Source organism: Macaca nemestrina, chromosome 7 (assembly GCF_043159975.1).
Source record: "Macaca nemestrina isolate mMacNem1 chromosome 7, mMacNem.hap1, whole genome shotgun sequence".
Classification (NCBI taxonomy): domain Eukaryota; kingdom Metazoa; phylum Chordata; class Mammalia; order Primates; family Cercopithecidae; genus Macaca; species Macaca nemestrina.
The window spans coordinates 30,388,990-30,416,474 of record NC_092131.1 but is presented as its reverse complement, the minus strand read 5'-3'; the positions used below and the strand labels follow the sequence as shown (position 1 = coordinate 30,416,474).

Here is a 27,485-nt window from a genome sequence, read left to right as displayed (position 1 = left end):
ATTAATCTTATTGAATTCCTTAGACAAGAGAAAGGGAGTGAGCATGGCTCCCATCTGGTGGCCCGAAACACTGCCCTCTCTAACCCTCTCGTATTTCTAGTTGCAGATACAGTATTTTTAGACTATGGTTCAGGACAGGCTAATATACTCACCTCTGGGAGTGATCGTCATTGGAAATGTCTGACTCTCCGATTGTCTCCAGTGGCGGCTCTGGACACATCTTCCTTTACTGTGCTTCCTGACACATCCCTGTCCTTCCCCACATGTCAGGAGTGACAGTGGAGTGTCTAGTTGGGGTGCCAACTGAGGCAGAGCACAGATCCACGTCTCATCTTACAGCTGTAGTTCTTTGGGCAAGTCTTTGTTGGATCCCCTCACAGCAAATGACTTCCTGGTGCAGTAAACGTGATTTACCTCTCTGACAAAGCTCAGAGTGAATGTGCCCCTGAGGTCCAGCCAGCTCCTCGCCCATCTCCAAGGCAGTGTGAATAAGGATAACTGATATTTACAGTCTAACCCCTACATGCCACAAGCTCTGCCTGCCCAGCTGGTCCAGGAAATGAAAAGAAGCCTGCTGTGGGTTAGGTAAATTACAAGCACACCCAAGGGAGCTTGACTTGGACCATAAGCAAGGGTTCCTTACACTCCTCCGCTCTGCCAGGGCCCAAAAATCTTCATCAGGCAGAATTTGAAAATAAGGTGCTTTATTGTTGAGGATCCCAGAGAGCTTCAGGGCGGCCATCTAGGGGCTAGGACTGAAGTCCCCTACCTTTTGGTGGCTCTTGTGAACAGAGACAGTTGAGACTTCAACATTTCAACCCCATAGAAGGCAAGCAAGTGTAGCTACAGGGATGGGGAGGCAGGGAAGAGGTATGAGGTGTACCAGGAGAGTGATTATGTGCATCTCTTCCCAACTCTGAGTTCAGTGCATTCAGCGATGCTGGGAGTACGACATGGGCCACTGCTGGGAGAATTTACACCATAGAAACTGCCCAAATGCAACAAATCAGGGCTTTTTTTTCCCTCCCAGAGAACTGGTTTACTATAGATGTGTGACACACGGTCCTGAGCCAGTGCTGAACCCACCCAAGCCTGGCTACTGTGACAAGCTGTCACCTCCCCACTCTGGGAGTGCCAGCTCCCAGCCCTGCACATCCCTACGATCAGCAGAACAGAGAGGGCTGAGCAAAGGAAAGGGACTGGAACTGGGCAAGCCATTTCCTGCCTGGAGTCCACTTCACCTCAGCTGGGATGGCTTGCAGCCCGAGACTAAAGTGGTGTCCAACAGAAAGGCAGCTTGGGGCTACAGATAGCCTCCTGTGCAGTGGCTCGTGTCAGGGAGTGGGGAAAGAAGGGCATGTGCACCACCCAGAGATAAGGAGGAGTGGCCACCCGGGCTGGATGCCCCCCTGGCAAAGGGTGGCTATGCCCATGAGAAGAGTGGCACTTCCTCTGCTGGCCACCAGGGGCGGGTGTGAGACACTCATGGCAGATCCTGAGAATCGGGATGTTTCTGGAGCTGCTGGCTTACACCTATGTGCAGAGCCAGGGCAGAAGAGTCCAGCTCCCAAGGAGGAGAAAAATGAGTGGCCAGGCTCCCAGCAGGCAGCAGAGGGAGGCCCTGGCAGACACAGGCACGTATGCACATTTCCAGGACTCCCAGGGACACCCACCCTGGGCCCTACATACCCTTCAACCTTCTCACTAACCCCACTGAGATATCTGCCTCGGGGTCACTTGCAGAAGGCACGCAGCCTCGGACCGACCTCGCTGAGGGAGCCCTTTCCTCACCCTGTCTGGGCAGGGGCGGGGTGAGGGCCCTCCCAGGAAAGTTCTCCCGTGCAGCAGCAGCAGCAGCAGCCGCCTGCCCTCTGCCTGCAATGTCTGTTCAGCAGCCCCGTTACTAGTACTCCTTGGCCTCCTGCAACTGTGCCAGGTACTCCTCCTCCGGGGGGTTGTTGGTGCAGGCCCGGCCGTTGTTGGGGGGGAGCATAGCGTGGAGGCGGCTCCAGTCCCCCTTGCACAGGATCCAGGGCGTCGTATCAAACTTGAAGTGCAGCTCAGGTGAGAAGTCGGTACTGATGAGGTCGGGCATGCCGGCGCCCTTGCCACGGGTCAGCAGCCGGCTGTCGTCATCATAGCAGCAGTGCTGGGCGGCCAGCGTGCTGCTGTTCCTAGACAGCATGGAGCGCAGGCAGAAGCGCGCCGTGGGCTGGTAGATGTCCAGGCGCTCGCGAGGGCTGCTGGCGTCCCTCCACCGGAAGCTGCGGCCCTGATGCTCGTCCTGCAGGCTCACAGGGCTGTCCCTGGCCTCCAGTGGGTAGGCACACGGGCAGCTGGGCAGGTCCCGCAGCATCTGGCTCAGGTATTTGGTTAGGAAGTCGCTCTTGCAGTTCAGCCACTTCTCACAGTAGTCCACATCTGCAGAGGGCCACAAAGTGCAAGAGGGAAGCCGGTGAGAGAGCTAGCTAGGCCGGTGTTGGGTGGGGACTGATTAAGGGCCAGTGCATGGGGAGAGAAGGCCCAGGCTCCAGCTGGTGCAAAGGTGTGGCTTGGTAGGGCCTTGGGGACAGAGAGAGGCTACCCCACACCACCCAGACAACCTGAAGCAAAAAGCTCTTGCTCAGAACAGACACGGGCCAAGGGGCTGGAGCAGTGACCCAGAGGTCCTCTGCAGTGCCAGTGTCACATCTTTAGGTGCTGAATGATGGGAAAGATCCTGAGATCTTGGAAAAGGATCTGGGGTGGGTGGAGACAGGGACAGCAACTTTTAACCAACTGGTAAGAAGGTTTCAGTATTTTAGACACTGGCCCATTCTTGTTCTGAACGCTGCCTTTCTCAGGCGATCTGGCCTGGGGTGAGTCACTTGGCTGCTTTGGCCTCCTGTGGCCCCCTCTGTCTATGCTGCTATCCTCCCCATCTCCACCTCGGGAAATGTGGCCTTTTTAAAAAAAACTATATTTTTATTTAATTTTAAAATAAATTATATCCCTCAACAAAAATCTGAGGCTAAAGTACAACTGTCTGAAGTTCTCTTAAATAGAAGAGCTGAGGAGCCAGGCACGATGGCTCACGCCTGTAATCTCAGCACTTTGGGAGGCCAAGGCAGGAGGTAGGAGTTCGAGACCAGCCTGGCCAACATGGTGAAGTCCCGTCTCTACAAAAAAATACAAAAATTAGCCAGGCGTGGTGGTGCATGCCCGCAATCCCAGCTACTTGGGAGGCAGAGACACGAGAATCACTTGAACCCAGGAAGTGGAGGTTGCGGTGAGCCGTGATCGCACCACTGCACTCCAGCCTGGGTGACAGAGCAAGACTCTGTCTCACCGTTTCACCTGGTCCCCATGGCACAGCACAGCAGAGGCCAGGAGCCTTCATAAACCAGAAAGAGATGCCCCCCACGCTCACCAGAGCCCTGCAGCGAGCAGGGAAGGGGAAAACACTGCAGTCACCAAGGAACAGCAGACAGAAGAAAAACGGCCTTGGGGAGCTGGCCATGAGGGAATGCGCAGAACCTTGCTCCCACTCCCCAGAATCTGCCTGAGTGGGTGCTGTTAACTGCTGGGTCTTGTTTCTCGTTTCCCTTCTGTGCCCTCAACCTAATGGGATGAGCTGTCCAGCCCCGGACACTGGGGCACTGATTTTGATAGTTTGAGGCCCTGGACATCCCCAAGGAACTGCAACCTTGCCCAGGATCCAGATGCTGGGATTTGGGTTTTGACTGGAAGTGAAAGAGGAGCCTGGGAAACGGGACCACGGGAGAGGGGAAGAGACACGCATTTCCCAGGCCCACCCCTGCTCTGGGAAACAAATTGCTCCTTTCTTTCTGCTCCCAAATCTTTACGGCCTTCTTTGCAGTGCAGTGCTCACATGGGTTATGTGTGTCTTTCCCTCATGGGACCTGAGCTCCTTTTTTTTTTTTTTTTTTTTTTTTTTTTGAGACGGAGTCTCGCTCTGCCGCCCAGGCTGGAGTGCAGTGGCCGGATCTCAGCTCACTGCAAGCTCCGCCTCCCGGGTTCACGCCATTCTCCTGCCTCAGCCTCCCGAGTAGTTGGGACTACAGGCGCCCGCCACCGCGCCCGGCTAGTTTTTTGTATTTTTTAGTAGAGACGGGGTTTCACGGTGTTAGCCAGGATGGTCTCGATCTCCTGACCTCGTGATCCGCCCGTCTCGGCCTCCCAAAGTGCTGGGATTACAGGCTTGAGCCACCGCGCCCGGCCGGGACCTGAGCTCCTTGAGAACAGGGACTAGGCCTCAGGCTGCTGACATCCCCTGCCCCAGCACCGTGGCCAGGCACATGATGCGGGCTCAGTAGGCTCTTGCTGTGCTGAGTGCAAGCCTTATCTGCAAGGTGGGTCTCCCTGCCTTCCTTGTAGGGTGCAAGTGAGACCAAGAGACACAGACTCAGAGTGTGCAGCTGGAAGCCTGGCCCACACCCAGCTGCCTGGAGGAGCAGTGCTGGAGTTCTGAACGCTGACCCATTTCTGACTGCACTGTATCCTCCTCCCCAGACAGAGTCTGCCCAGGAGCCTCCAAGGGTGACCAAGGAATGGAAGTCAGAACGTACCCACCCCATCCTGCTGCCAGGGAGGACAGGATATGCCCCACCAGATGATCTCTAAGCTCTGCTGCTCCCATTAAGACCTTCCCAGTAGAAATACCAGCCTAGGAAAGGCCAATGGGCTGGCTCAGAAATGCCAGGGCCCCCTGTTGGGGAAGCAAGCCTTCCAGATGGAAGCTGTGCTCTCCGCCTCGTCGAGAGAGGCCAGGTTCCTGCCGTGGAATAATACCCCACCCTCCCCTGAGAGCATGTCCTCCAGACCACCAGGGGGCAAGCCTCGCTCCCCACTCACCTTGGTCAGGCATGTCCGAAGCATTGCGGGCTAGGAGCTGCCACTCCTCAAGGAGGCCCAAGGTGTCCTTGTCCTCAGTGCCTTTGGGAAGAAAGGAGGCCAGGCTGGTGGCTCCGCAGGGCACCTCAGTGCCCCGATGGGGGAAACCGCCCCCCCCCCCCCCACCTCAGAAGGCTCTCGGTACCCACAGCAGCCAAAATAGGCCTGGGACAAGGCAGGACCACCATGCTTGTGAGCTTCCTGCATCCCGTCTCCCAAGCCCACTCACATTCCCAGGGGACCAAGCCTCCAGCCTAAGCCACACCAGCCACTCCTATGCAGGGGTAGGGGCTCCTCTCACCAGGACAGTTGGGCAGGTCACAGGTACGGGTCTGGGTGACAACACAGCCTAAGCCACAGGGCCGAGTCCTCTGCTGGTTGCCAATGCTACAGTTCCCTCTGCAGGGGGACCAGGGACCCCACTCCTCCTGAGGCTCATAGTCTGGGTGAAGACAGGGAGCTGGGAGTGAGTGCACACAGCCCACAGGGCAAATCGGTACAAATCAGCACAGGGCACCCTTTCCTCAGGTGGATGCAGCCCACGCCAGGGCTTCCAGCCTCACGAATGAAGCTGGGCTGGATTTCAGCTTCCACCTGCTCCCTCGACTGGGTACCCTTCTGCCATGAACAATCTGTGCAAATGTATCAGGTGGCCCTGAAGAGACAGTATAAGCCCTAGTCACCTATTCTGTGCCAACACAGCAATAAACAGGAAAGGATACCTCGGGCTGGGAGCCATCTGACCACTATTGGTGTGACCTTGGGCAAGTCCCTCTACATCTCTGAGCTATAGATTTTTTACTTGTTTCTTGTGTCAGGGTCTTACCCTGTTGCCCAGGCTGGAGTGTAATGGTGGGATCATAGCTCACTGCAGCCTTGACTTCCTGGGCTCAAGCAATCCTCCCACCTCAGCCTCCCTAGTAACTGAGACTACAGGCACGTGCCACTAAGCCTCGCTAATTTTTTCTTTTTTTGAGACAGAGTCTCACTCTGTCACCCAGGCTGGAGTGCAGTGGCGCAATTTTAGCTCACTGTACTTCTGCCTCCCAGGGTCAAGTGATTCTCCTGCCTCAGCCTCCCATGTAGCTGAAATTACAGGCGTGCACCACCATGCCCAGCTAATTTTTAGTAGAGATGGAGTTTCACCGTGTTGGCCAGGCTGGTCTCAAACTCCTGACCTCAAGTGATCCGCCTGCCTCCGCCTCCCAAAGTACTGGGATTACAGGTGTGAGCCACTGCACCCGGCTAAGCCTGGCTAATTTTTAAATTTTTTGTAGAGACAGGGTTTCGCCATGTTGCCCAGGCTGGTCTTGAACTTCTGGGCTCAAGCGATCCTCCAGCCTCAGCCTTCCAAAATGCTGGGATTACAGGTGTGAGCCACCCACCTGGCCTGAGCTATAGTTTTTATGTCAATCAAAACCAAGGATGACAATATTTCCCTTGAACTGGAGATATTTAATAATTTTCCAGGCTGGGCATGGTGGCTCATGCCTGTAATCCCAGCACTTCAGGAGGCTGAGGCAGACAGATCGCTTAAACTCAGGAGCTCGAGACCAGCCTGGGAAATATGGCAAAACTCCACTTCTACAAAAAATTTTTAAAAAGCTGCTGAGGCTGAGGCAGGAGGATCATCTGAGCCAGGGAGGTTGAGGCAGCAGTGAGCTGTGATCATGCCACTGCACTCCAGCCACAGCCACTGTGTCTCACTCCACACACAGTGAGACTCTGTCTCAAAAAAAAAAAAAAAAAAAAGAATTTCCCTGTTACCCATAATAGGGACCCACTTCTGATCTGAGGGAGCTGAAATACACTGTGGCTGGGCCCATATCCTCAGGCTGTGCAGGGCCTGAGACCCAGTGCTTTCTGTGAAACCCCCAAAATACTGAGAGCTGGTTCCACACTTCACAGACAGGCCAGCACTGGCGCCAAGAGTTTAAGGAAAATTAATGGGAGAAAAGCTGAAAAACATGGAAATTTTTCCTTTTTTGTTGTTTTTTTTTTTTGTTTTTTTTGTTTTTCTTGTTTTTTTGAGACGGAGTCTCGCTCTGTCACCCAGGCTGGAGTGCGGTGGCCGGATCTCAGCTCACTGCAAGCTCCGCCTCCCGGGTTCACGCCATTCTCCTGCCTCAGCCTCCCGAGTAGCTGGGACTATAGGCACCCGCCACCTCGCCCGGCTAGTTTTTTGTATTTTTTAGTAGAGACGGGGTTTCACCGTGTTAGCCAGGATGGTCTCGATCTCCTGACCTCGTGATCCGCCCGTCTCGGCCTCCCAAAGTGCTGGGATTACAGGCGTGAGCCACCGCGCCCGGCCTGTTGTTGTTTTTTTTAGAGACAGGGTCTCACTCTGTCACCCAGGCTGGAGTGCAGTGGTGTAATCACGGCTCACCACAACCTTGACCTCCCAGGTAAAAGTGATCCTTCTGCTTCAGCCTCCAGAGTAGCTGGGCCTACAGGCAGGCGCCACTATGCCCAACTAATTTTTGTGCTTTTTGTAGAGACAGGGTTTCAACATGTTGCCCAGGCTGGTCATGAACTCCTGAGCTCAAGCAGTCCACCTGCCTTGGCCTCCCAAAGTGCTGGGATTACAAGGCATAAGCCACCGTGCCCGGCCAATCATGGAAATTTTCTGTGAGTTTACATTATTTTAGTGAACTGGGAAGAGCCTGTCACAACCTAGTCTTAATCATAGGCACCTCTGTCCGTTGACAAGATACCAGGACTCCAAGGGAAATGGCTGCAACTATGCATAAAACACGTCTGCACCCAGAGGAAACCTGAACCACAACATGCAAAAATAAAAATCATCATCATGGCCGGGTGCAGGGTGGCTCACACCTGTAATTCCAGCACTTTGGGAGGCTGAGGTGGGCAGATCACTTGAGGTCAGGAGTTCGAGACCAGCCTGGCCAAGTTGGTGAAACCCTGTCCCTACTAAAACTACAAAAATTAGCCAGGCATGGTGGTCCACACCTGTAATCCCAGCTACTTGGGAGGCTGAGGCACCAGAATCGTTTGAACCAGGGAGGCAGAGGTTGCAGTGTGCCGAGATTGTGCCACTGCACTCCAACCTGGGCAACAGAGTGAGACTCCACCTCGAAAAAATTAAAAAAAAAAAAATCTGTCATCATGAGAGGCTGGTAGGCTTAAGGTAATATTTTCTGAACAGTTTGTGCTGTTGTTACGTCTTTTTCTAACAAAAATAATAAAAATAGTCAATACATTCTTTACTCCATGGTGGTACTGTATATGTCTTAACTCAGTACTCTCTACAGCCAACTCCATGTAGTAAAGATTATACCAGCCGGATCACGAGGTCAGGAGATCGAGACCATCCTGGCTAACATGGTGAAACCCCGTCTCTACTAAAAAAATACAAAAAACTAGCCGGGCGAGGTGGCGGGCACCTGTAGTGCCAGCTACTCGGGAGGCTGAGGCAGGAGAATGGCATAAACCCGGGAGGCGGAGCTTGCGGTGAGTTGAGATCCGGCCACTGCACTCCAGCCTGGGTGACAGAGTGAGACTCTGTCTCAAAAAAAAAAAAAAAAAAAAAAAAAAATTATACCAGCAGGGCACAGTGGCTCACGCCTGTCATCCCAGCACTCTGGGAGGCCAAGGCAGGTGGATCACGAGGTCAGGAGTTTGAGCCAGCCTGATCAACATGGTGAAACCCCGTCTCTACTAAAAATACAAAAATTAACTGGGCGTGGTGGCACACACCTGTAATCCCAGCTACTTAGAAGGCTGAGGCAGGAGAATTGCTTGAACCTGGGAGGCGGAGATTGCAGTGAGCTGAGATTGTGCCACGGCACTCCAACCTGGGCAACAGAGCAAGACTCTGTCTCAAAAAAAAAAAAAAAAAAAAAAGATTATACCATTCCCCATTCTATAGAGGAAGGATCTGAGGCACAGAGAGTTGAAGAATGTTTCCCAAGGTCACTCAGCTGGTAAGCAACACAGCTAGGAGTCAAAGTCACACACACAATCTGAAAATAAGGTCAGTCGTGAGTGATGGAATTTATAATTTCTCAATCCTTGGAAACTCACAGATGTAAATAAATATAATAGTAACATATGTCTTTTGCTTAGAGGATATCAGGGATTTTTGTGACAGTCAAATGTTGTTTAGAAAAAAAGAAAAAAAAACAGGCTGGGCACAGTGGCTCATGCCTGTAATCCCAGTACTTTGGGCGGTCGAGGTGGGAGAACTGCTTGAGCCCAGGAGTTTGAGACCAGCCTGTGCAACGTAGGGAGACCTCATCTCTACTAAAAATTTAAAAATTAGGCTGCCCTGGTGGTAGGCACCTGTGGTTCCAGCTATTCCGGGGCTAAGGTGGGAGGATCGCTTGAGCCCAGGAGTTTGAGGCTGCAGTGAACCATGATCATGCCACTGCACTCCAGCCTGGGTAACAGAGCAAGACTTGATCTCAAATAAAAAAATTAAAAAAAAAAAAAAAAAAAAAAAAGGAAAAACTCTGCAAGCTATTGGCAATGTTACTTCTGAGTTGATGATGGTGTTTGAACAAGGCCTAGGCTCCTGGCTTCCTCAGATGGTCTTGCCTGGGAAGCCTCCACCCTCTCCCCCACCCCCATTTCCACTCAGTACCTGGGGATGCCAAGATGGGGGTGCTCACCGTAGCTGACAGAATCCTTGAGGACCCAATTCCTGGGGGCCAGCCAGCCCTGGTCCCAGTTGTCTGTAGTTCCATTGAACCAGAACACCTCCTCTTCCTCATCTGCCTCTTTGTCCTCTTGGTCCTCACCCTCGATTTCCTCTGAAGGATAATCCTCGTCTTCCTCCTTTTCCTCCCTCTTCTCCCCTGGGGCCCTGTCTTTTTTATCTTCTTTGTAGTCTCCCCAGAGGAAGGACCAGAGGTCGGGCAGCCAGCTAAGGGTATCCTTGGGCGGGGTATCGCTGGGCTCAGCCAACAGGTCTATCTCCACCTGGGCCTGGGGGTCTTCCACCACCTCGATGGTCACCTGCAGGAGACAGGCCAGGCCGGCCAGTGAGGGAGGTCTTAAAGCTGCATTCCAAGGAGAGGGGGGATGATGGGGTCAGGGTCAGAGGCGAGAGGCCCAATCTTTCCTTCAAACCAGCTGTCTTCTACTGGCTGACATTCTTGGCTAACCTTCCTGGCCTCTTAGGGCACAAGAATCACAGCTTACGGCCTGGAGGTGCATTAGAATCACCTGGGGACTCCTAATTCCCAGACACCAGGTATGGACTGAACTGGTCTGGGCTGGGGCCAGGTATGGTGGTTCTAACAAGTGCCAGGGTTGACACTCACTAGCTTAAGAGAAGCTGGCTTTGAATCCCGGCTCTGCCAGCATGCAGCTGCTGGGCCTGGGCAGTTCTGAGCCTCCAATTCGTCATGGTAGGGCTGGAAGCTGAGCGCTGCCGACACAGCAGCCCTCGGAGGAGCTCTCTTGCACCACATTATGGATGGGAAATAAGTAAAATAAAATCATTTATGTGAAACTGAACTTCGGAAACATTATTTTTGGCTATTCAATAAAGTAACATCAGGTTCACTGAACAAAATTTGGAAAAAACCAGCAAACTAGAAAGAAGAAAATGAAAATCGCCTATATTCTGGCTGGGCTCGGTGGCTCATGCCTGTAATCCCAGCACTTTGGGAGGCCGAGGTGGGCAGATGACGAGGTCAAGAGTTCGAGACCAGCCTGGCCAACATGGTGAAACCCCGTCTCTACTAAAAATACAATAATTAGCCGGGTGTGGTGGTGCACCCAGCTACTTGGGAGCCTGAGGCAGGAAAACTTCTTGAACCCAGGAGGCAGAGGTTGCAGTGAGCTGAGATCATGCCATTGCATTCCAGCCTGTGTAACAGAGTGAGACTCCATCTCAAAAAAAAAAAAAAAAAAAAAACAAAGAAAAAAGAAAGTCACCTATATTCTATCACTGGCAGAAAACCTTCCAGTTTTTTTTTTTTTGTGTGTCTGTATGTGTGTGTGTGTATGTGTAGGTAAGTAGAGAAAAGAAGACAGACACTTTCAAATAATTTTAGAATTGTGTTTTATACTTTTTTCCCCTTCTGACGAAAGTGTTTTGTAAACCGTAGCTGCTACACAAACATGCAGGATTATTATCATGAAGGACTCACCCCAGGCAGTGGAGCCTGAAACTATAATTCTGCCAGCTGCTCTCATTTCCTCTCCTATAAAGCCCTTCAGGTGGCTGTACCCCATGCCACCAGCCCACTCCATTCCATACTGAACCCCTTCTTTAGGGGATCAGACATGCAGGTCTTTTCCAGGAGGCCTCCTTAGATTCCTGGGATCCCTTGTAGCCTACAAAGCATTTCCCACTCACTGGTGCTCACACAGCCCTGCTAGGTTGGTACTGTTTGTCTCTTGCCATGGTCTAGAGAACAAAGGCTCAAAGAGTCAAAAGACTTGCCCAAGGCCCACAGCTAGAAACTAGAGGGGCAGGTACTCTGTCCCCTACACCACAGGGAGAGCATGGGGAGCCTGCCCTCACCCCACACAGCAGCCCCACCCTCCACAGAGTCCAGGATGCAGGGTACCCTGAGCCCACCTTATCAGCCCTGCTCCTCTCTGGGTGTCTGCAGGAGCTGCTGGCCCTTCTGCAGTTCTCACCTGGATATCAGGGTTAGGGGTACTCAAGGTTGTGTTGGCCGATCCCGGCAGTGTCTGCAGTTCCAGCAGCAAGGGAGTAACCTCTGGGGTCCTGGGAGGGGTGGCATTGCCTGGGGTCAGGGCTGCTGGCTCAGTGACAGTCCGGTGTCCATGTTGGTGTGGCTCTGCCTGCAGGCGGGTTCTGGGGAGCAGTGGTGCCTCCTCCTCTTCCCTCAGAGGCCTAGGATCTGGGGAGGCTGAGGCCTGAGGGAGAGAAGGGGAAGGTGAGGTAACAGGTCAGGGCTCACCCCATGGGGACCCAGAAAAGGCTGGCCAGGCAGACCCAGGAGCCCTGGGGTCTGACTGGGTCATAAACTCACCCTGTGATTTACACGTCTCTGGAGTGTGTCTCTGTCATGTAAAATCTTCACACCACCTGCCTTAAGGCCCTCAATGGGTAAGTGAGGGTGTAGCTGGTCAGACAGTGGACCATGTCCACAAAGCACTTCCATAGCAGATGCCAGTGTGAGGCAAGAAAAGGAGGGTCATTTCACAGATGAAGAAACGGAGGCCCAAGAAGGGGAGACAGTTGTTTCAGAGAATGGTGCCCTTTGCAGACAATGTGCCTCCCACTCCCCAGGGCCCTCACAGGCCAGAGCAGAAAGGCCCTCAGGGATGCGCCTGGTCCTATCGGGGAGTGGGCAGCAGGCCTTGGCCTTTCCCTTCAGCCCGCTCCTATCCACTCAGCCCCGCCCAGGCCATCCACATGAGGGCTGCGTTCCTCGGTGCCTCTGACCACAGTTACCTTCCTCCGCCTGCCTGCCTGGGGCCTGGCTCCTGTTTATACTCCAGGCTACTGGCATGGCTGACTCAGCCAGTTCATCCCTTCCAACAGCCACTGGCCATGGTGTCCTCACCGGGACAGTCCTTGCTTCAGATCAGATGGTAAGGGAAAAGCAGATCCATGTCATCTCTGACTCCTGTTCCAGCATTCATCTGCCCAGACAGTGGAGCACTAGGGGCTCAGTGGCTGCCACTTGCCTCCAGGCTATAGCCACTGCCCAGGTCTCTATGCCAGGGCAGAAGGAGCACCTCCCAGAGCTGCCTTATAAGTCTCCGGGGCCTGGCACCTGTGGACCCTGCTTCACTCAGGCCACACCATTGCCACCCCTCCCGTCTCATACCTGGGCAGTATGGTATGGCTGACAAACACTGGTTCTGAGAGCCAGAAAAGCTTGGGTTCAAATCCCAGCTCTGCCTGTTACTAACTTCTTCAACTTGACAATATCCTCGTCTGCAGATTGAGGATAATCATTCTTCCCTGCAAGGACTGTGAGAATTTTATTTATCAAACATTTCCACAGCATTTACTGCACACCAGGTACTATTCTAAACACTTCGTCACTCATTTCATCCTCCCTGTCTTACATCCTCATGGTCATGCCTGTCTTACAATGGAAACTAAGGCACAGAGAGGGCAAGTAACCTGCCTGAGGTTGCACAGACATTTAGCAATAAAGCCAGGATTTAAACCAGGCAGTCTGGGCCTAAAGCCCATTCCCTTAACCTGCGTGCTATAAAGTGATAGTATTGCATCCCCTTCAAAAATCAGGGGCTTAATCAGCCTAGTTTCTCACTGTCACTGACTTTTTCTTCTTGAAAGTTTGGAAAGAGATTCAGAATCCTCTGTCTCTCCCTCTCTCACCTCCCCTTCTGCGGTGTCCAAACATCTGGCTCCAGGGACCCTGCAATAAACGCCTGGTCCCAGGGCAGCCGTGGGCCCATCTCAGCCCCAGCCTGGAGTCTCTTGCTGAGTCAAAGCCCTCTAGTCTAGACAGCAGGGTGGATGAGTGGAAGGTGGAACGGTGAGTAATGGAACAACTCAGCCCCTTCACTGACCAATGAGGGAGGCCTGGAGCATCCCCGAGTGCTGGCTTCTTGGCAGCTCCCACCCACAATTCCACCAAAGCCCTAACTGTGCCTGTGACTTTGTTCGGCATCTCCACTGTCTGCAGTCTCTGGGGCATAGAGACAGGCAGTCTCAGAGCAGCAGGTGTTCAGGGTTGTGCAGCCTTTTGGCTGATCGGGACACCCTAGCCTGATGGTGGCTGGGCCTGCCTGTGGCAGGTGGTACAGTGGTTATGCAGTGGTTCTCATCTGGGGACATTGGAAAGTGGCCCCAGGAGATGCCAGAAGAGGGTAGGGAAGCGAGACAGGGAAGGGGAGGTGACAGTCAAGGATGCAGTCAAGCAGCGACCTTGATGGGCATCTGCAGCCAATTCCCCCAGGCTCCTCTGATACCCCTCGAGCAGGGACAGAGCTGGGGATTTATCTGGCAACTCCAGCAGTCCTGGGTTAAAGGCTCTGGGGCTAGAAGGGAGGATCTGCTCTCCAGGCACTTCAAGTGAGCCACGTACAGCTCCCAGCAGGGCTGAGGGATCAGGGCCCGGCATCCAGAGGCCCAGCCCATAGCCAACCTCCGGGCACATCTTACACACCAGGCCTTCCTACGCAATTTCTGTACCATCTGTCACTTTTTCCAACTCGAAGGTAAGTTCTGTGCAGATACGAATTTTGTCTGCTTTGTTCACTGTGGGATACTGTGCTGAGCACTGTGCCTGATACATTATAGGAGCTCAAGAAATCACTGCCACGTAAACAAATGAACACCAGCAACCCTGAGGGGCGAGTGTGATCATCTTTATGTTAAAAATGAGGCTATGGAGGCTCAGGGAGGGTAGGGGACTTACGTAAGGTCTTAAAGGTTACAATAAGAGAACTAGGATTCAGCTCAGCCTGGCCTGATCTCAACACCTGCGCACTGGTACACACCATGCATGCGTGGACAGACACTGGGGACAGTAACCCCTCGTGGGCCACCACCTTCTGTCTTCACAGAGCAGTTCCACTTTCATCATCTCAGCTGAATGTGGTGGAAATGAGTTCAGGCTGGAGTCCACATGACCGGGTTCAATCCCAACGTATACACCTACTAGCTGCGTGGCCTCAGGCAGGTTACTGAATCTGCCTTAGTTCCTTCCTTTGTGATTTAGGGAAACACCAGCGCCTGTCTCATAGGCTTGTTGAATTAGAATAGTATCTTGTAGGTAGTGAGCACGCAAAGAACGTTACCCAGAGGTGGCAATAGATGGTACTCAGAAGGCAGACAGGAGCCATCGGGGGCACCCCCCTTGCCAGGCAATGTGCCAGTTCTTTACACCTCATTCAGATCCCCCGAACACTGCTGCAAAATCACTCGGCAGGTGTATTCTCACGACATTCTGAGGGGAATTCTGAGGCTCCAGGTTGCTGAAGAACTCTAGCCCTATCTCACAAGATCACCTCTCTCCATCTTCTAAGCTTACATGTGGAGTTGCATGCATGTCCAAACACACAAGGCCATTCTTTTGGGTGGTGGTGTCACTGCCCAAATAGAGATACATCCTGAGGCACATCTTCACCAGTTCTCTCTCTCTCTCTCACCCCTAAGCTTACTTTCCCAGGCTTGGCCAGGCAGCCCCTGACCCATATGTTTCCAGTTAACACGACAGAGTCCCGATCCCCACAGACCCTTACTGCATTGCACGAGCCCGCCTGCCAACCTGTTTCAGCCCCTTCACAGTTCCCCGTTCTCCCTTCTCCTTTGTGCCTCAGGGGCCAGAAACTTGTTTTGGATAATTAAATTCAGTCACCAAATGCAGGTCCCGTAGCCCTAGCTGCTGAAGCCCGGGGCCAGCCACAGACAGCCAGGCTGCACATTAAGTCATGCTGGCGGGAGGTGCTGGAGACCCAGCACACAACAGCAATTGCCTCTTTAGCCAGGCCTGAGACCCCGCATACAACAGCAATTGCCTCTGTAGTCAGGCCTCTTCAGCCACAGGCAGAGGAATAGGGCTGGATTTCATTCTCCCTCAACTACCTTCCTGATTGGTAAGTACTATTCTTTTTTTTTTTTTGGAGACGGAGTCCCACTGAGTAGCCCAGGCTGGAGTGCAGTGGCGTGATCTCGGCTCACTGCAAGCTCCACCTCCCGGGTTCATGCCATTCTCCTGCCTCAGCCTCCTGAGTAGCTGGGACTACAGGCGCCCACCACCACGCCCAGTTAATTTTTTGTATTTCTAGTAGAGACGGGGTTTCACCGTGTTAGCCAGGCTGGTCTCGATCTCCTGATTTCATGATCTGCCCGCCTCAGCCTCCCAGAGTGCTGGGATTACAGGTGTGAGCCACCGTGCCCAGCCAAGAAACCCCATGTTTTCATTCGGTACTGGGCCCCACAAAAAACAAGGCCAGTTGGCTTTCCAAGGTAAAGGCAATAAAAAAAGAAAGAGAAAGAAAAGTAAACCAAAAAAAAGTAGCCAGTTTTGCCGATCACCCTATATGTACAGACTCACTGGATTCTCACAACAACACTTTAGGTAGCTATGAGCATCATCATCACTTCATAGACAATACAGCCAAGGATCAGAGAGGTAAAGTAACTTGCCTGGAGTCACACAGCTAGGGGCTGGCAGAGTGGGATTTGATGTCAGTGGTCTGGCTGGAGTCTGTGCTCTTAAGCCTTGTGCTTTGCTAACTCCAGGCAGTGGCTGCACCTTCTGGTTTGCTGCCTGCTGCTTTGCAGTGCTGAATGTGCTGGATGAACAAAACACTATACAGATGTTCAACTCTCCACATCCATCCTTCCCTTTAATCCTCATAACAACCTGAGACTGAGATTGGAGAGGCTGGAGAATTGCCTGGGGCCTCTGAGCAGCCAAGCTTCCAGGCCCCATTCCTGTCTTTCCCTCTCTCCCTCCCTGGGGTTTCCAACCCTTTAGAGACAGAATGGTCTGGAGGTATAAGGAAGGCCATAGTTGAGGTCCAGGGAGGCGGTCAGCTGCAGGAGAAGGCTAGCAGTTGAGGCCACAGGCTTGGCACCACGCAGACCTAGGTTCTAGTTCTCCCGGGCACTCACTCACTGATTGGGCTAGAAAGACCCTGCAACCAAATAAAGTCAGCCTTTAGGAAATACATCCTTCTCATTGCCACCCACCTGGCAGGTGAGACCTTGTACCTCTCCTACAATCCAGCCCCTGCTTCCAGGCAACTGGCTGGACAACGGACCAGGACTGAAGTGCTGGGCAGGCACGCCCACCATGTGCATGACACTGCCTCAGCTTTCTCAGGGACCCCAGGCTCCTTCCTCTGCCCTTAGTTCTGTCTCAGCCCATACCCTCAACAATTGCTTCTTTCACGGCCATTTAACCCCTGCTGCGGCAGCATGAACCACCCCCATCCCGCCCCAGGTGGGCCAGTCCTTGCAGACTGGAACAGCAGTCCTCTCTCAGTTCTCCTCTGTTTGTTTGTTTGCTTGTTTATTTTTAAATAGAGATAGGGTCTCACTCTGCAGCTCAGGCTGGAGTGCAGTGGCACGACCTCGGCTCACTGCAACCTCTGCCTCCCCAGCTCAAGCAATTCTCCTGTTTTAGCCTCCCAAGTAGCTGGGATTACAGGTGGCTGCCACCATGCCCAGCTAATTTTTTTTTTTTTTTGTATTTTTAGTAGAGACAGGGTTTCACTATGTTGGCTAGGCTGGTCTCCAACTCCTGACCTCCACCTTGGCTTCCCAAAGTGCTGGGATTACAGGCATAAGCCACCGCGCCTGGCTTTTTTTTTTTTTTGAGATGGAGTCTCACTCTGTCACCCAGGCTGGGGTTGCAGTGGCACAATCTCGGCTCACTGCAACCTCACCTCCTGGGTTCAAGTGATTCTCATGCCTCAGCCTCCCAAGTAGCTGGGATCACAGGCACCTGCCACTAAGCCCTGCTAATTTTTTTTATTTTTAGTAGAGATGGGGGTTTCACCATGTTGGCCAGGCTGGTCTCGAACTCCTAACCTCAGGTGATCCACCTGCCTTGGCCTCCTAAAGTGCTAGTACAGGTGTGATCCACCGCCCAGCCTTTTTTTTTTTTTTTTTTTAAATAAAGACAGAGTCTCACTCTGTAGCCCAGGCTGGAGAGCACTGGTGCAATCATAGGTTACAGGAGCTGTGACCTCCTGGTCTCAAGTAATCCTCCTACCTGGGCCTTCCAAAGTGCTGGGATTACAGGCGTGAGCCACCACGCCTAGCCTCTCTTGCCTAATTCTACCCCCTCAACCCCTTTGTGGCACCAAGTCCCCAGCTCTTCTTTCTCCCATGCCAAGGTCTTCCCTTGCCTGCCAGGGACGTGGTGGGTGCCAGGTTTAGGTGCCCAGGGGCTCTGGAATTAAGCAAAACTGACTGGGGATCCCGGTTCACCACATACTAACCTTGGGTTAGTTATTGGGCCTGCTGTCAGTTTCCTCATCTCTAAAATGATAACAAGACAAGGAACACACATGGCGGCTGTTTGAGTGGTGTTCTCATCCTAACTAGAACAGAAAATACCCAGGACAGAGCTGGGTCACTCTGTGCCTGACCAGCACTCAACAAACTGGCCCCAGCCTTTTTTTTTTTTTTTTTTTTTTTAAGACAGGGTCTTGCTCTGTTGCCCAGGATGAGTACAGTGGTGCGTTCATAGCTCAGTGCAGCCTCAAACTCCTAGTGATCCTCCCACCCACCCTCCAACTAGCTAGCACTATAGGCATGCACCACCATGCCTGGCTTGGCCCAGCATCTTTAATTTAATTAATTTATGTATTTGAAGACGGGGTTGGCCAGACGCGGTGGCTCGCACCTGTAATCCCAGAACTTTGGGAGGCCGAAGGGGACAGATCATCTGAGGTCGGGAGTTCAAGACCAGCCTGACCAACATGGCTACTAAAAGTACAAAATTAGCCAGGCATGGTGGCACATGCCTGTAATCCCAGCTACTCAGCAAGGCTGAGGCAGGAGAATTGCTTGAACCTGGGAGGCAGAGGTTGCAGTGAGCCAAGACTGCGCCATTGCTCTCCAGCCGGGGCAACAAGAGCGAAATTTCATCTCAACAAAGAAGACAGGGTCTCACTCTGTCACCCAGGCTGGAGTGTAGTGGTACAATCAATCATGGCTCACTGCAGACTCAAACTCCTGGGCTTAAGCGATTCTCCCACCTCAGCCCCCAGTAGCTGGGAATACAGGTGCGTGCCATCATGTTTGGCTAATTTTTGTATTTTTAGTAGAGACAGGGTTTCTCCATGTTGCCCAGGCTGATCTTGAACTCCTGAGCTCAAGTGATCCACCTGCGCTGGCTTCCCAAAGTGCTGAGATTACAGTTATGAAACACCGTGCCTGGCCCCCAGCCTCTTTTTGTCACTATCCACATGTCTGGTGCTTTTTCATCCAGTACTGCATCTGACAGAACGGGTTCTTATTTTACTGTGGGAGTAAACTGAGGCTCAGCAACAGACCTGCCCAGAGAGGCGAGGGCCACATTTTGTTCACAAGGCTAATGATTTTTTTTTTTTTTTGAGAGGGAGTCTCGCTCTGTCGCCCAGGCTGGAGTGCAGTGGCATGATCTCAGCTTACTGCAACCTCCGCCCCCTGGGTTCAAGTGATATCCTGCCTCAGCCTCCCAAGTAGCTGGGATTACAGGCACCCACCACCACGCCTGGCTAATTTTTGTATTTTTAGTAGAGATGGGGTTTCTCCATGTTGGCCAGGCTGGTCTCGAACTGCTGACCTCAGGTGATCCACCCACCTCGGCCTCCCAAAGTGCTGGGATTATAGGCGTGAGCCACGGCACCCAGCCTAATGATTCTTTTCAAGACTTCAGATGAGCAGACTGGAGCATGACATGCAAAGCTGTACAATAAGGTCCCCGGCGTAGCTCCTTCTAATGACAGACCTGGCTCCTGGCTAGGCTTAACTTTTCTGTGCCTCAATTTTTTCATCTGGAAAATGGAGATAATGCCCATGTCAAAGTGGTGTAACAATGAAATATTCTCATGTTAAGAAATTCATATGGACTCTGTAAGGCCCAGAGAATGCTCACTACCCTTTCAGCAACCTTTACTTTTAGATCCAGGGGTCTGATGTTCTTTAGCTTCTTCATTAAGGTCTTTGGGCTGGTCAGTTATTTCTTTTTCTTTGTTTAATTTTTTTTTTATTTTTGAGACGGAGACTCACTCTGTCTCCCAGGCTGGAGTGCAGTGGCACAATCTCAGCTCACTGTGACCTCTGCCTCCTGGGTTCAAGCAATTCTCCTGCCTCAGCCTCCCAATTACCTGGGATTACAGGTGCCCTCAACCATGCCCGGCTAATTTTTGTATTTTTAGTAGAGACGGGGTTTCACCATGTTGGCCAGGCTGGTCTTGAACTCCTGATCTCAAGTGATCCACCCTCCTCAGCCTCCCAAAGTGCTGAGATTACACGTGTGAGCCACTGCGCCCAGCCTGGTCAGTTATTTGTGACACACCACCCAAGTCCCTAGAATAGCAATCTGCATTCTCTCAACATGACTCCTTAAACTAACACCTTTGCCACAGACAGCTTTAACACAAATCATGCAGACTCATGGAACGATGTCAGAACTGGACAGGACCACAACGACGACTTAGGCTCTCTTGGCTCTCTTTTTTCATTTTATTTATTTATTTTTGAAAAAGGGTCTTGCTTTGTCACCCAGGCTGGAGTGCAGTGGCACCATCTCAGCTCACTGCAACCTCCGCCTCCTGGGCTCAGGAGATCCTCCCACCTCAGCCTCCTGAGTAGCTGAGACTACAGGGGCGCACCATCACGCTCGGCTAATTTTTGTATTTTTGTGGGGGTAGAGATGGGTTTTCGCCATGTTGCTCAGGCTGGTCTTGAACTCCTGGGCTCAAGCAATTCTCCCCCCTTGGCCTCCCAAAGTGCTGGGATTACAGGTGTGAGCCACCGCGCAGGCCCCTCTTTTTAAATGTGAGAAATCATCCGAGGTGAGTCACACGTGCATTCATGACCCACTGGGATCAGAACTCCAAGCCCTAGACTCCAAGCTCTGCTTTTTCATTGTGACACTAATTTGTTTTCACATGTTTTTGATGACTCTGCCAGGCTTTGTACTGGAGTTGAGGAGATGATTTTGGCTCTGAAATAACTCATCCTCTAGGGTGTTCTTGTTAGGGGAAGATTTGGCAAACATGCTAAAAATAATTACAATACAAAGCAGTAAGTACTAAAATAGAAAGTATTCATGCCAAGTGAGCAGAAACAATGCCAATTTAGTTAATTTTATTATCACTGTCATCTCTCTGTGGGAGGAGGGACTGGCGAGAGGCCTCATCTGTCTACAACAGTCATTCTCCACTATGGGCAGTGGGGATGGGGTGTCCTACAGGAAGCACATGGAGTGTCTGGTCCTGGTGGGGAAGCGAGTGCTACAGGCACCTAGTGGGTAGAGGCCAGGAATGCTTCTAAACATTCTATAATGCGTAAGACAACAGCCCCTACCACAAAGAATTATATGGCCCAAAATGACAAGGGTGCTGAGGCTGAGAAGAGCCGGTCTAAAGGATGCATTTTCTTTCTTTTTTTTTTTTTTTTGAGACAGAGTCTCGCTCTGTCGCCCAGGCTGGAGTGCAGTGGCCGGATCTTAGCTCACTGCAAGCTCCGCCTCCTGGGTTTATGCCATTCCCCTGCCTCATCCTCCCAAGTAGCTGGGACTACAGGCGCCCGCCACCTCGCCCGGCTGGTTTTTTGTATTTTTTTAGTAGAGACGGGGTTTCACTGGGTTAGCCAGGATGGTCTCGATCTCCTGACCTCATGATCCGCCCGTCTCGGCCTCCCAAAGCGCTGGGATTACAGGCTTGAGCCACTGCGCCCGGCCTAAAGGATGCATTTTCAATAGGGGCAATAAGCAGATCTTGTGAGAGACCAAAAAGTCTTAAGATATTACAATGGTTTGTGACATTCCAAAGGGCCATAATACATAAACAGACAATATATCTGTGGTATTAAAATGTCATGGGGAAGTCAGGCGTGGTGGCTCATGCCTGTAAGCCCAGCACTTTGGGAGGCCAAGGCAGATGAATCACTTGAGGTCAGGAGTTTCAGACCAGCCTGGTCAACACGGTGAAACCCCATCTCTACTGAAAAAATACAAAAATTAGCTGGGCGTGGTGGCAGGCATCCATAATCCCTGCTACTTGGGAGGCTGAGACAGGAAAATCACTTGAACTTGGGAAGTGGAGGATGCAGTGAGCCAAGATCAAGCAAGACTCCATGTCAAAAAAAAAAAAAAAAAAATTCGGCCGGGCATGGTGGCTCACGCCTGTAATTCCAGACTTTGGGAGGCTGAGGCAGGTGGATCATGAGGTCAGGAGCTCAAGACCAGCCTGGCCAAGATGTGAAACCCCATCTCTACTAAAAATACAAAAATTAGCCAGGCACGGGGGCAGGCGCCTGTTATCTCAGCTACTCAGGAGACTGAGGCAGGAGAATAGCTTGAACACGGGTGACAGAAGTTGCAGTGAGCCAAGATCGTGCCACTGCACTCCAGCCTGGGTGATAGAGTGAGGTTCTGTCTCAAAAAAAAAAAAAAAAAAAAAAAGGAAGAATAGCCGGGCACCATGGCTCACGCCAGAAATACCAGCACTTTGGGAGGCTGAGGCAGGAGGATTGCTTGAGCCCAGAAGTTCAAGACCAGCCTGGGAGACAGAGTGAGACATCATCTCTACAAAATAAAAACCAAAAAGATTAGCCAGGTGTGGTGGTGCATGCCTCTAGTCCCAGGTACCTAAGAGGCTGAAGCTGCAGGATCGATTGAGTCTGGGAGGTTGAGGCTACAGTGAGCTATGATCACATCACCGCACTCCAGCCTGGGTGACAAAGACAGACCCTGTCTGGAAAAAAAAAAAAAAAGAGAGAGAGAGAGAGAGAGAGAGAAAGAAAAGGAAGGAAGGAAGGGAAGGAAGGGAAACAAGGGAAGGAAGGAAGGAAGGAAGGAAGGAAGGAAGGAAGGAAGGAAGGAAGGAAGGAAGGAAGGAAGGAAAAATGGCAAGATGGGAAGAACTATTCTGGCCTCCCACAGCTCAGTAGATGGAAGGACCCAGGACCCAAGACCGAAGGCCACCTGCCACACAGGCCTGCTCCTGCAGACCCTAATACAAGTCTGGCTGTCTTTGTGCCCATGGGAATGAACGTCCGCTGCATTCCAGGGGACAATAAGCTGGACTGTAGACCCCTCAGTGACTGGAAGACACGGGGTTTGACAGACCATGGCTCCTCTCCATGGCCAACACCACTCTTCCATCTCATTACTGTTTTATACCCCAACGCCCACCCACAGTCCACGACGACAGCGCCAGTCTCGGGCTGGCCACCCCTGCCAGTAGCTGGAGAGCCCCACTGTGCCTCCGCTTGTCTCATGGAAGGGGCTCACCTGACCGTCTGAACCTCAGCGGCCCCGGCCCGCCCGCCACTCCGCAAAGCGCCAGCTTCCTCGCACCGGCGGGACTCCCCTCCAAGCCAGCGAGCACCTGGACAGGAGGCTGCAGGCAAGGTTCGCTCAGGACGAGGAAGCCTGGCCACCGCGGAGGGTCGGCCACCTCACTCCGCACAGAAGTCAAACTTGTCCCCCGGCTGGTCCGCAGCAGCCGGTCTCGCGGCCATGCGCAGGGAGTGGGAGCCCCGAGGTCCGGCGCACCTGGCCAGCGCTCGGTGTCCGGGAGCTTCCGGCCGGCCCTGGCCCCTCTCTCTCCCTCGGGGGGTCGCAGCCTGTGTATGTCCCGGTCCCGCTTCCCGCACGGCTAGAGCCGGCGGGTCGGGGAGGAGGGACCGCCCGCGCCGCAGCCCGGTGCCGCCGCCCCTCACCTCCGCCAGCCTCGTACGGTTCCCAGGCCCGGGTCCGCCGCGCCCCGGCTTCCTCGCGGGGAGCCCTCGCGCCACGGCCAGCAGCGCCACCAGCAGCAGCACGCAGAGGAGCAGCCCGGCTCGGTCGCGGAGCGCACGCATCGTCTCGGTCCCGAGGCCGCTCTGCCTGCGCCTCTGCCCGCGGCCGCGAACCCAGTCGCGCCCCGCCTCGCCTCCTCCGGGGGCGGGACCTGGGGATCCTGAGGGGCGCGCGGGGCGGGGGACGCGCAGCTCGCACAGCCTCTCCGGCCCCTGCACCTCGCGTGGGCGTCCGCACAGCTCTGGGGTCAGCCCACCTGGACGTCCCCTGCTGTCCTCGGAGGGGACCCTCGGCGCTCCCCGACCCATCTGGGCCCTGCGGGCGGCTGTCTTTGATCTGGCCGCCTCCCCGCCCTCAGTCCCCGCTGCTGTCGCGGTCGCAGCCCCCAGCGAATTCCTGTTGGCGAGAAGCTGCGGCCCGGCGCGCTCCGGCCCCTCCCTGCGACCTGCGGGGCCCTGAGGGTCCGACGCCACCTCTGCCCTCCCCTACCGCGCTCCGACTGCGACCTGGACTGGCGGTGCCGCGCGGGCGAGGGAGGCGCAGCCGGACGCGAGAGTGGTGCGCGTCTTCGGATGCCGGGCAGATGTTTGGTTGCGCCACGAGGAAGGATTGCTGGGGGGAAGCCAGGGCTCTTCCCAGTCTACTGCCGGAGGTGGAGACCAGAGCAGAGGCACAAGCCAGCACCTGCCACTCTGCGCCCAGTGTCCTCGGAATGTTCTCAGAGCATTTTTGAAAACCGGAGAGCCGGCCGGTGGCTCACGCCTGTCATCCCCGCACTTTGGGAGGCCGAGGCACGAAGATCACTTGAGGTCAGGAGTTGAGACCAGCCTGGCCAACATGTTGAAACCCCGTCTCTACTAAAAATACAAAAGTTAGCCGGACGTGGCGGCGCGCACTCGTTGTCCCAGCGGGTGGGGCCCCTGGCCCATACACAGGTGGAAGAATCGCTTGAATCTGCGAGGCTGCAGTGAGCCGAGGTTGCACCATTGCACTCCAACCTAGGCGACAGAGTGAGACCCTGTCTCAGAAAACAAAACAGGAGAAAGTTGAGACTCAGATGTGAGGATAAAGTCCCAAAAGGACAGCCAGGAGTCTGGGGTCGCCTAGTGGTATCCTGGGTGAAAGAGTGAAACTGCCCACTTCCTCCAGTGGGACCCTTGGTGCAGGGATCCTCACGTAGGCCAGCAGGGTCACCAAGATGGCCTGCCTCTGAGCAACCGACACAAAACCTTAGCTTATGGCAAAGATCAGGAACTCTGAGAGGCAGTGCCAATCTTACAGCCTGCATGGGGCAGCTAGGGAATGTGAACGAAGCGACGCCAGGTAGGGGGAGGGGTTGGGACAGGTCGGTGAAGAAGCAGTCACAAGGCATTGGGGACATGCCCACCCAGGGGCCATAGCAGGGCGCACGAAGGATGACTCAAGTTTCAGGGCAGGATTAGTGGATCCCCAGGAGTGTTAGAGAGGATGAACAGCAAGCCCAGCTACTGGCGTAAACTGCTGGGTCTGGGTCAAGTTAGAGTAAGACTGGGGGCGGGACTGTGCTTTTCTGGAACTACTGCTGTTTCCAGGGGCACAGCTGCAGGGTTTTGAATGGGGCCTCACAGGGATGACAACCTGGGTCTGAATTCGGCCATGGGGATTGGAGTCTTTCACCATTTACCAAGTAGGGGATATTATTGGACAAATTATTTGACGTCTTCGTGCTCTTGTCCTCTGTAAAGGTGTGGGGGCCCGGGAGCAGGAGGGGTTACCCATCTCACCTGGGCACCAAGTGTGAGAAGTGTGAGTAAATGAGAAGTAAATGTGAGTAAATGAGAAGCCATGTTTCCATGTTGAGAATTTGTATTAGAATGAACCATATGAAGTTGCCATGTTTTGTTCAAAAGGTCGAATATTGGCAATTTCATATGGTGCAACCTAATAGTGTGCCTGGTACATGGTAAATACTCAAATGTTAGCCTAAAGAAACCCTGTTTATGACCACCTGCTAGACCATATTGCATTTACTAGACTAAATGCAAGGCCACCTTGTTCTTTTTCAGGATTTTTTGGGGGGGCTATAAATATTTTTACATCCTGCTGATTATTTTGTCTTTTTATCACACTCCTGCACCTTCCACCAGATCAAAGGAGACTTGGAAGACAATGAGTTCTTTCATTCATGAGCACCTATCTCCATGACCAGCAGTCACCACTGGACTTCAAGCCACGCCCCCAACTACAGATAGCCTAATTGGTCCTGCTGCAGCCACTCTTGTTTTTACCCTCCCCAACTCTCCATGAAGCTGATTGTCTTTTCTCTTTTTCTTTAAGATGGAGTCTTGTTCTGTCACCCCGGGCTGGAGTGCAGTGGAGTAATCTCGGCTCACTGCAACCTACACCTCCCGGGTTCAAGCGATTCTCCTGCCTTCAGCCTCTCTAGTAGCTGGGATTACAGGCACTCATCACCACGCCCAGCTAGTTTATTTGTATGTTTATTTATTTATATATATTTTTTGAGATGGAGTTTTGCTGTTGTCGCCTAGGCTGGAGTGCAATGGCGCAATCTCGGCTCACTGAAACCTCCACCTCCTGGGGTTCAAGCAATTCTCCTGCCTCAGCCTCCTGAGCTAGCTGGGATTACAGGCGTGCCCCACCATGCTTGGCTAATTTTGTATTTTTAGTAGAGACAAGGTTTCACCATGTTGGCCAGGCTGGTCTTGAACTCCTGATCTCAGGTGATCTGCCCACCTCGGCCTCCCAAAGTGCTGGGATTACAGGCGTAAGCCGCTGTGCCTGGCCGGCTTATTTTTCCTTTTGAAAATAACCTTCACTGAGATATAATTTACATATAATAAAACATGCCCATTTTAATTGAGCCATTTAGTTTTCATAAACGTGTACATCTGTGTAATCACCACCACAATCATGATGTAGAACTTTCCCACCATTCCAACTTCCTTCTGTGTGCTGTAGAAAAAAATTGTGCATCAGTGGAAAACTGCATTGTGTACATAGTGCAGATACTTCTAGGCTGTTTGAGTCTAGTCTTTCATTGCCTTTGAGCTACTGCTCTATAGGTTGTAGGTAACTGGTAGTAAAAACAAAATTCTTGTCCAGAGAAACATGCAGTCTGCCTGTCCTGTAGAAGTTCGATTGACTTCCTTCTCCCAGTATGGAAGAAACAAGTTTGCCTTCATTTGGACATTAATTTCAATATTCCTGATTTATACATGTTGGTTTTTCAATATCTCCTTTGAACTGGTTTTAATGCCAGTTTCCTCATTAATAAGTAAAATCTTTAACAGGTGTTCATTTTTTTTTTTTTTTCCCTCGAGATGGATTCTTGCTCTGTTGCCCAGGCTGGAGTGCAATGGCACAATCTCTGCTCACTGCAACCTCCGGCTCCTGAGTTCAAGTGATTCTCCTGCCTCAGCCTCCTGAGAAGCTGGGGTTACAGGAGTGAGCTACAGGGCCTGGCCTAAAACGTGTTCATTTTTATATCCATGAGAGACATGACTTCATGCTTATTTTTTTATTTTTATTTTTTCGAGACTGATTCTTGCTCTGTCATCCATGCTGGAGTGCAGTGACTCGATCTCGGCTAACTACAACCTCCACCTCCAGGGTTCAAGTGATTCTCCTGTCTCAGCCTCCCAGGTAGCTGGGACTATAGGCACACGTCACCATGCCTAGCTAATTTTTATTATTTTTAGTAGATTTAGTTTCACCATATTGGTCAGGCTGGTCTTGAACTCCTGAACTCAGGTGACTCACCTGCCTCGGCCTGCCAAAGCACTGACATTACAGGTGTGAGCCACTGTGCCCTGCCGACTTCATGCTTTTTGGAAAATTACGTTTTAATAGTCCCTTTGTATAGTTAATCCCTACCTCCTTCTATCCTTGGCTCCTGGCAACCACTGATGCTGCTGTTACCATAGAATATTTTTGCCTTTTGTAGAATTTCGTATCAATGGAGTAATATTTATGTATTCTTTTCTTTGGCTTCTTTCTCTTGTTTCTTTCCCCCTTACACCACGTGCACTAGCATCAGCATGTGGCTGAGATTCGTCCATCTCGTAGGTATCAGTAATTTGTTCCTTTTCATTGCTGAGTAATATCCATTATATGCACATACTACAATGTGTTTATCCATTCACCATTGTGATTTTTGAATTGTTTCTGGTTATGACTAGTGACTATATTCAA

The 27,485-nt window shown here is 52.4% G+C and overlaps 1 protein-coding gene across 2 annotated transcripts; it reads right to left on the bottom strand.

Annotated features, from left to right (window-relative positions):
• Positions 1 to 708: 708 nt before the first annotated feature.
• Positions 709 to 23,399, bottom strand: LOC105495839 (isthmin 2). 2 transcript variants are annotated; one of them, XM_011765691.2, is made up of 6 exons: positions 23,216 to 23,391; positions 11,509 to 11,751; positions 9,525 to 9,870; positions 5,195 to 5,335; positions 4,855 to 4,935; positions 709 to 2,421 (listed from the first exon to the last, which is right to left on the bottom strand). In XM_011765691.2, the coding sequence occupies exons 1-6, from the start codon at positions 23,354 to 23,356 to the stop codon at positions 1,904 to 1,906; spliced, it is 1,470 nt and encodes a 489-aa protein (XP_011763993.2). In that variant the 5' UTR covers positions 23,357 to 23,391; the 3' UTR covers positions 709 to 1,903. The 2 variants fall into 2 exon arrangements, with proteins under 2 accessions (XP_011763993.2, XP_011763994.1); XM_011765692.2 differs by lacking the exon at positions 5,195 to 5,335 and having other exon boundaries at positions 23,216 to 23,399.
• Between the last annotated feature and the right edge of the window lie 4,086 nt (positions 23,400 to 27,485).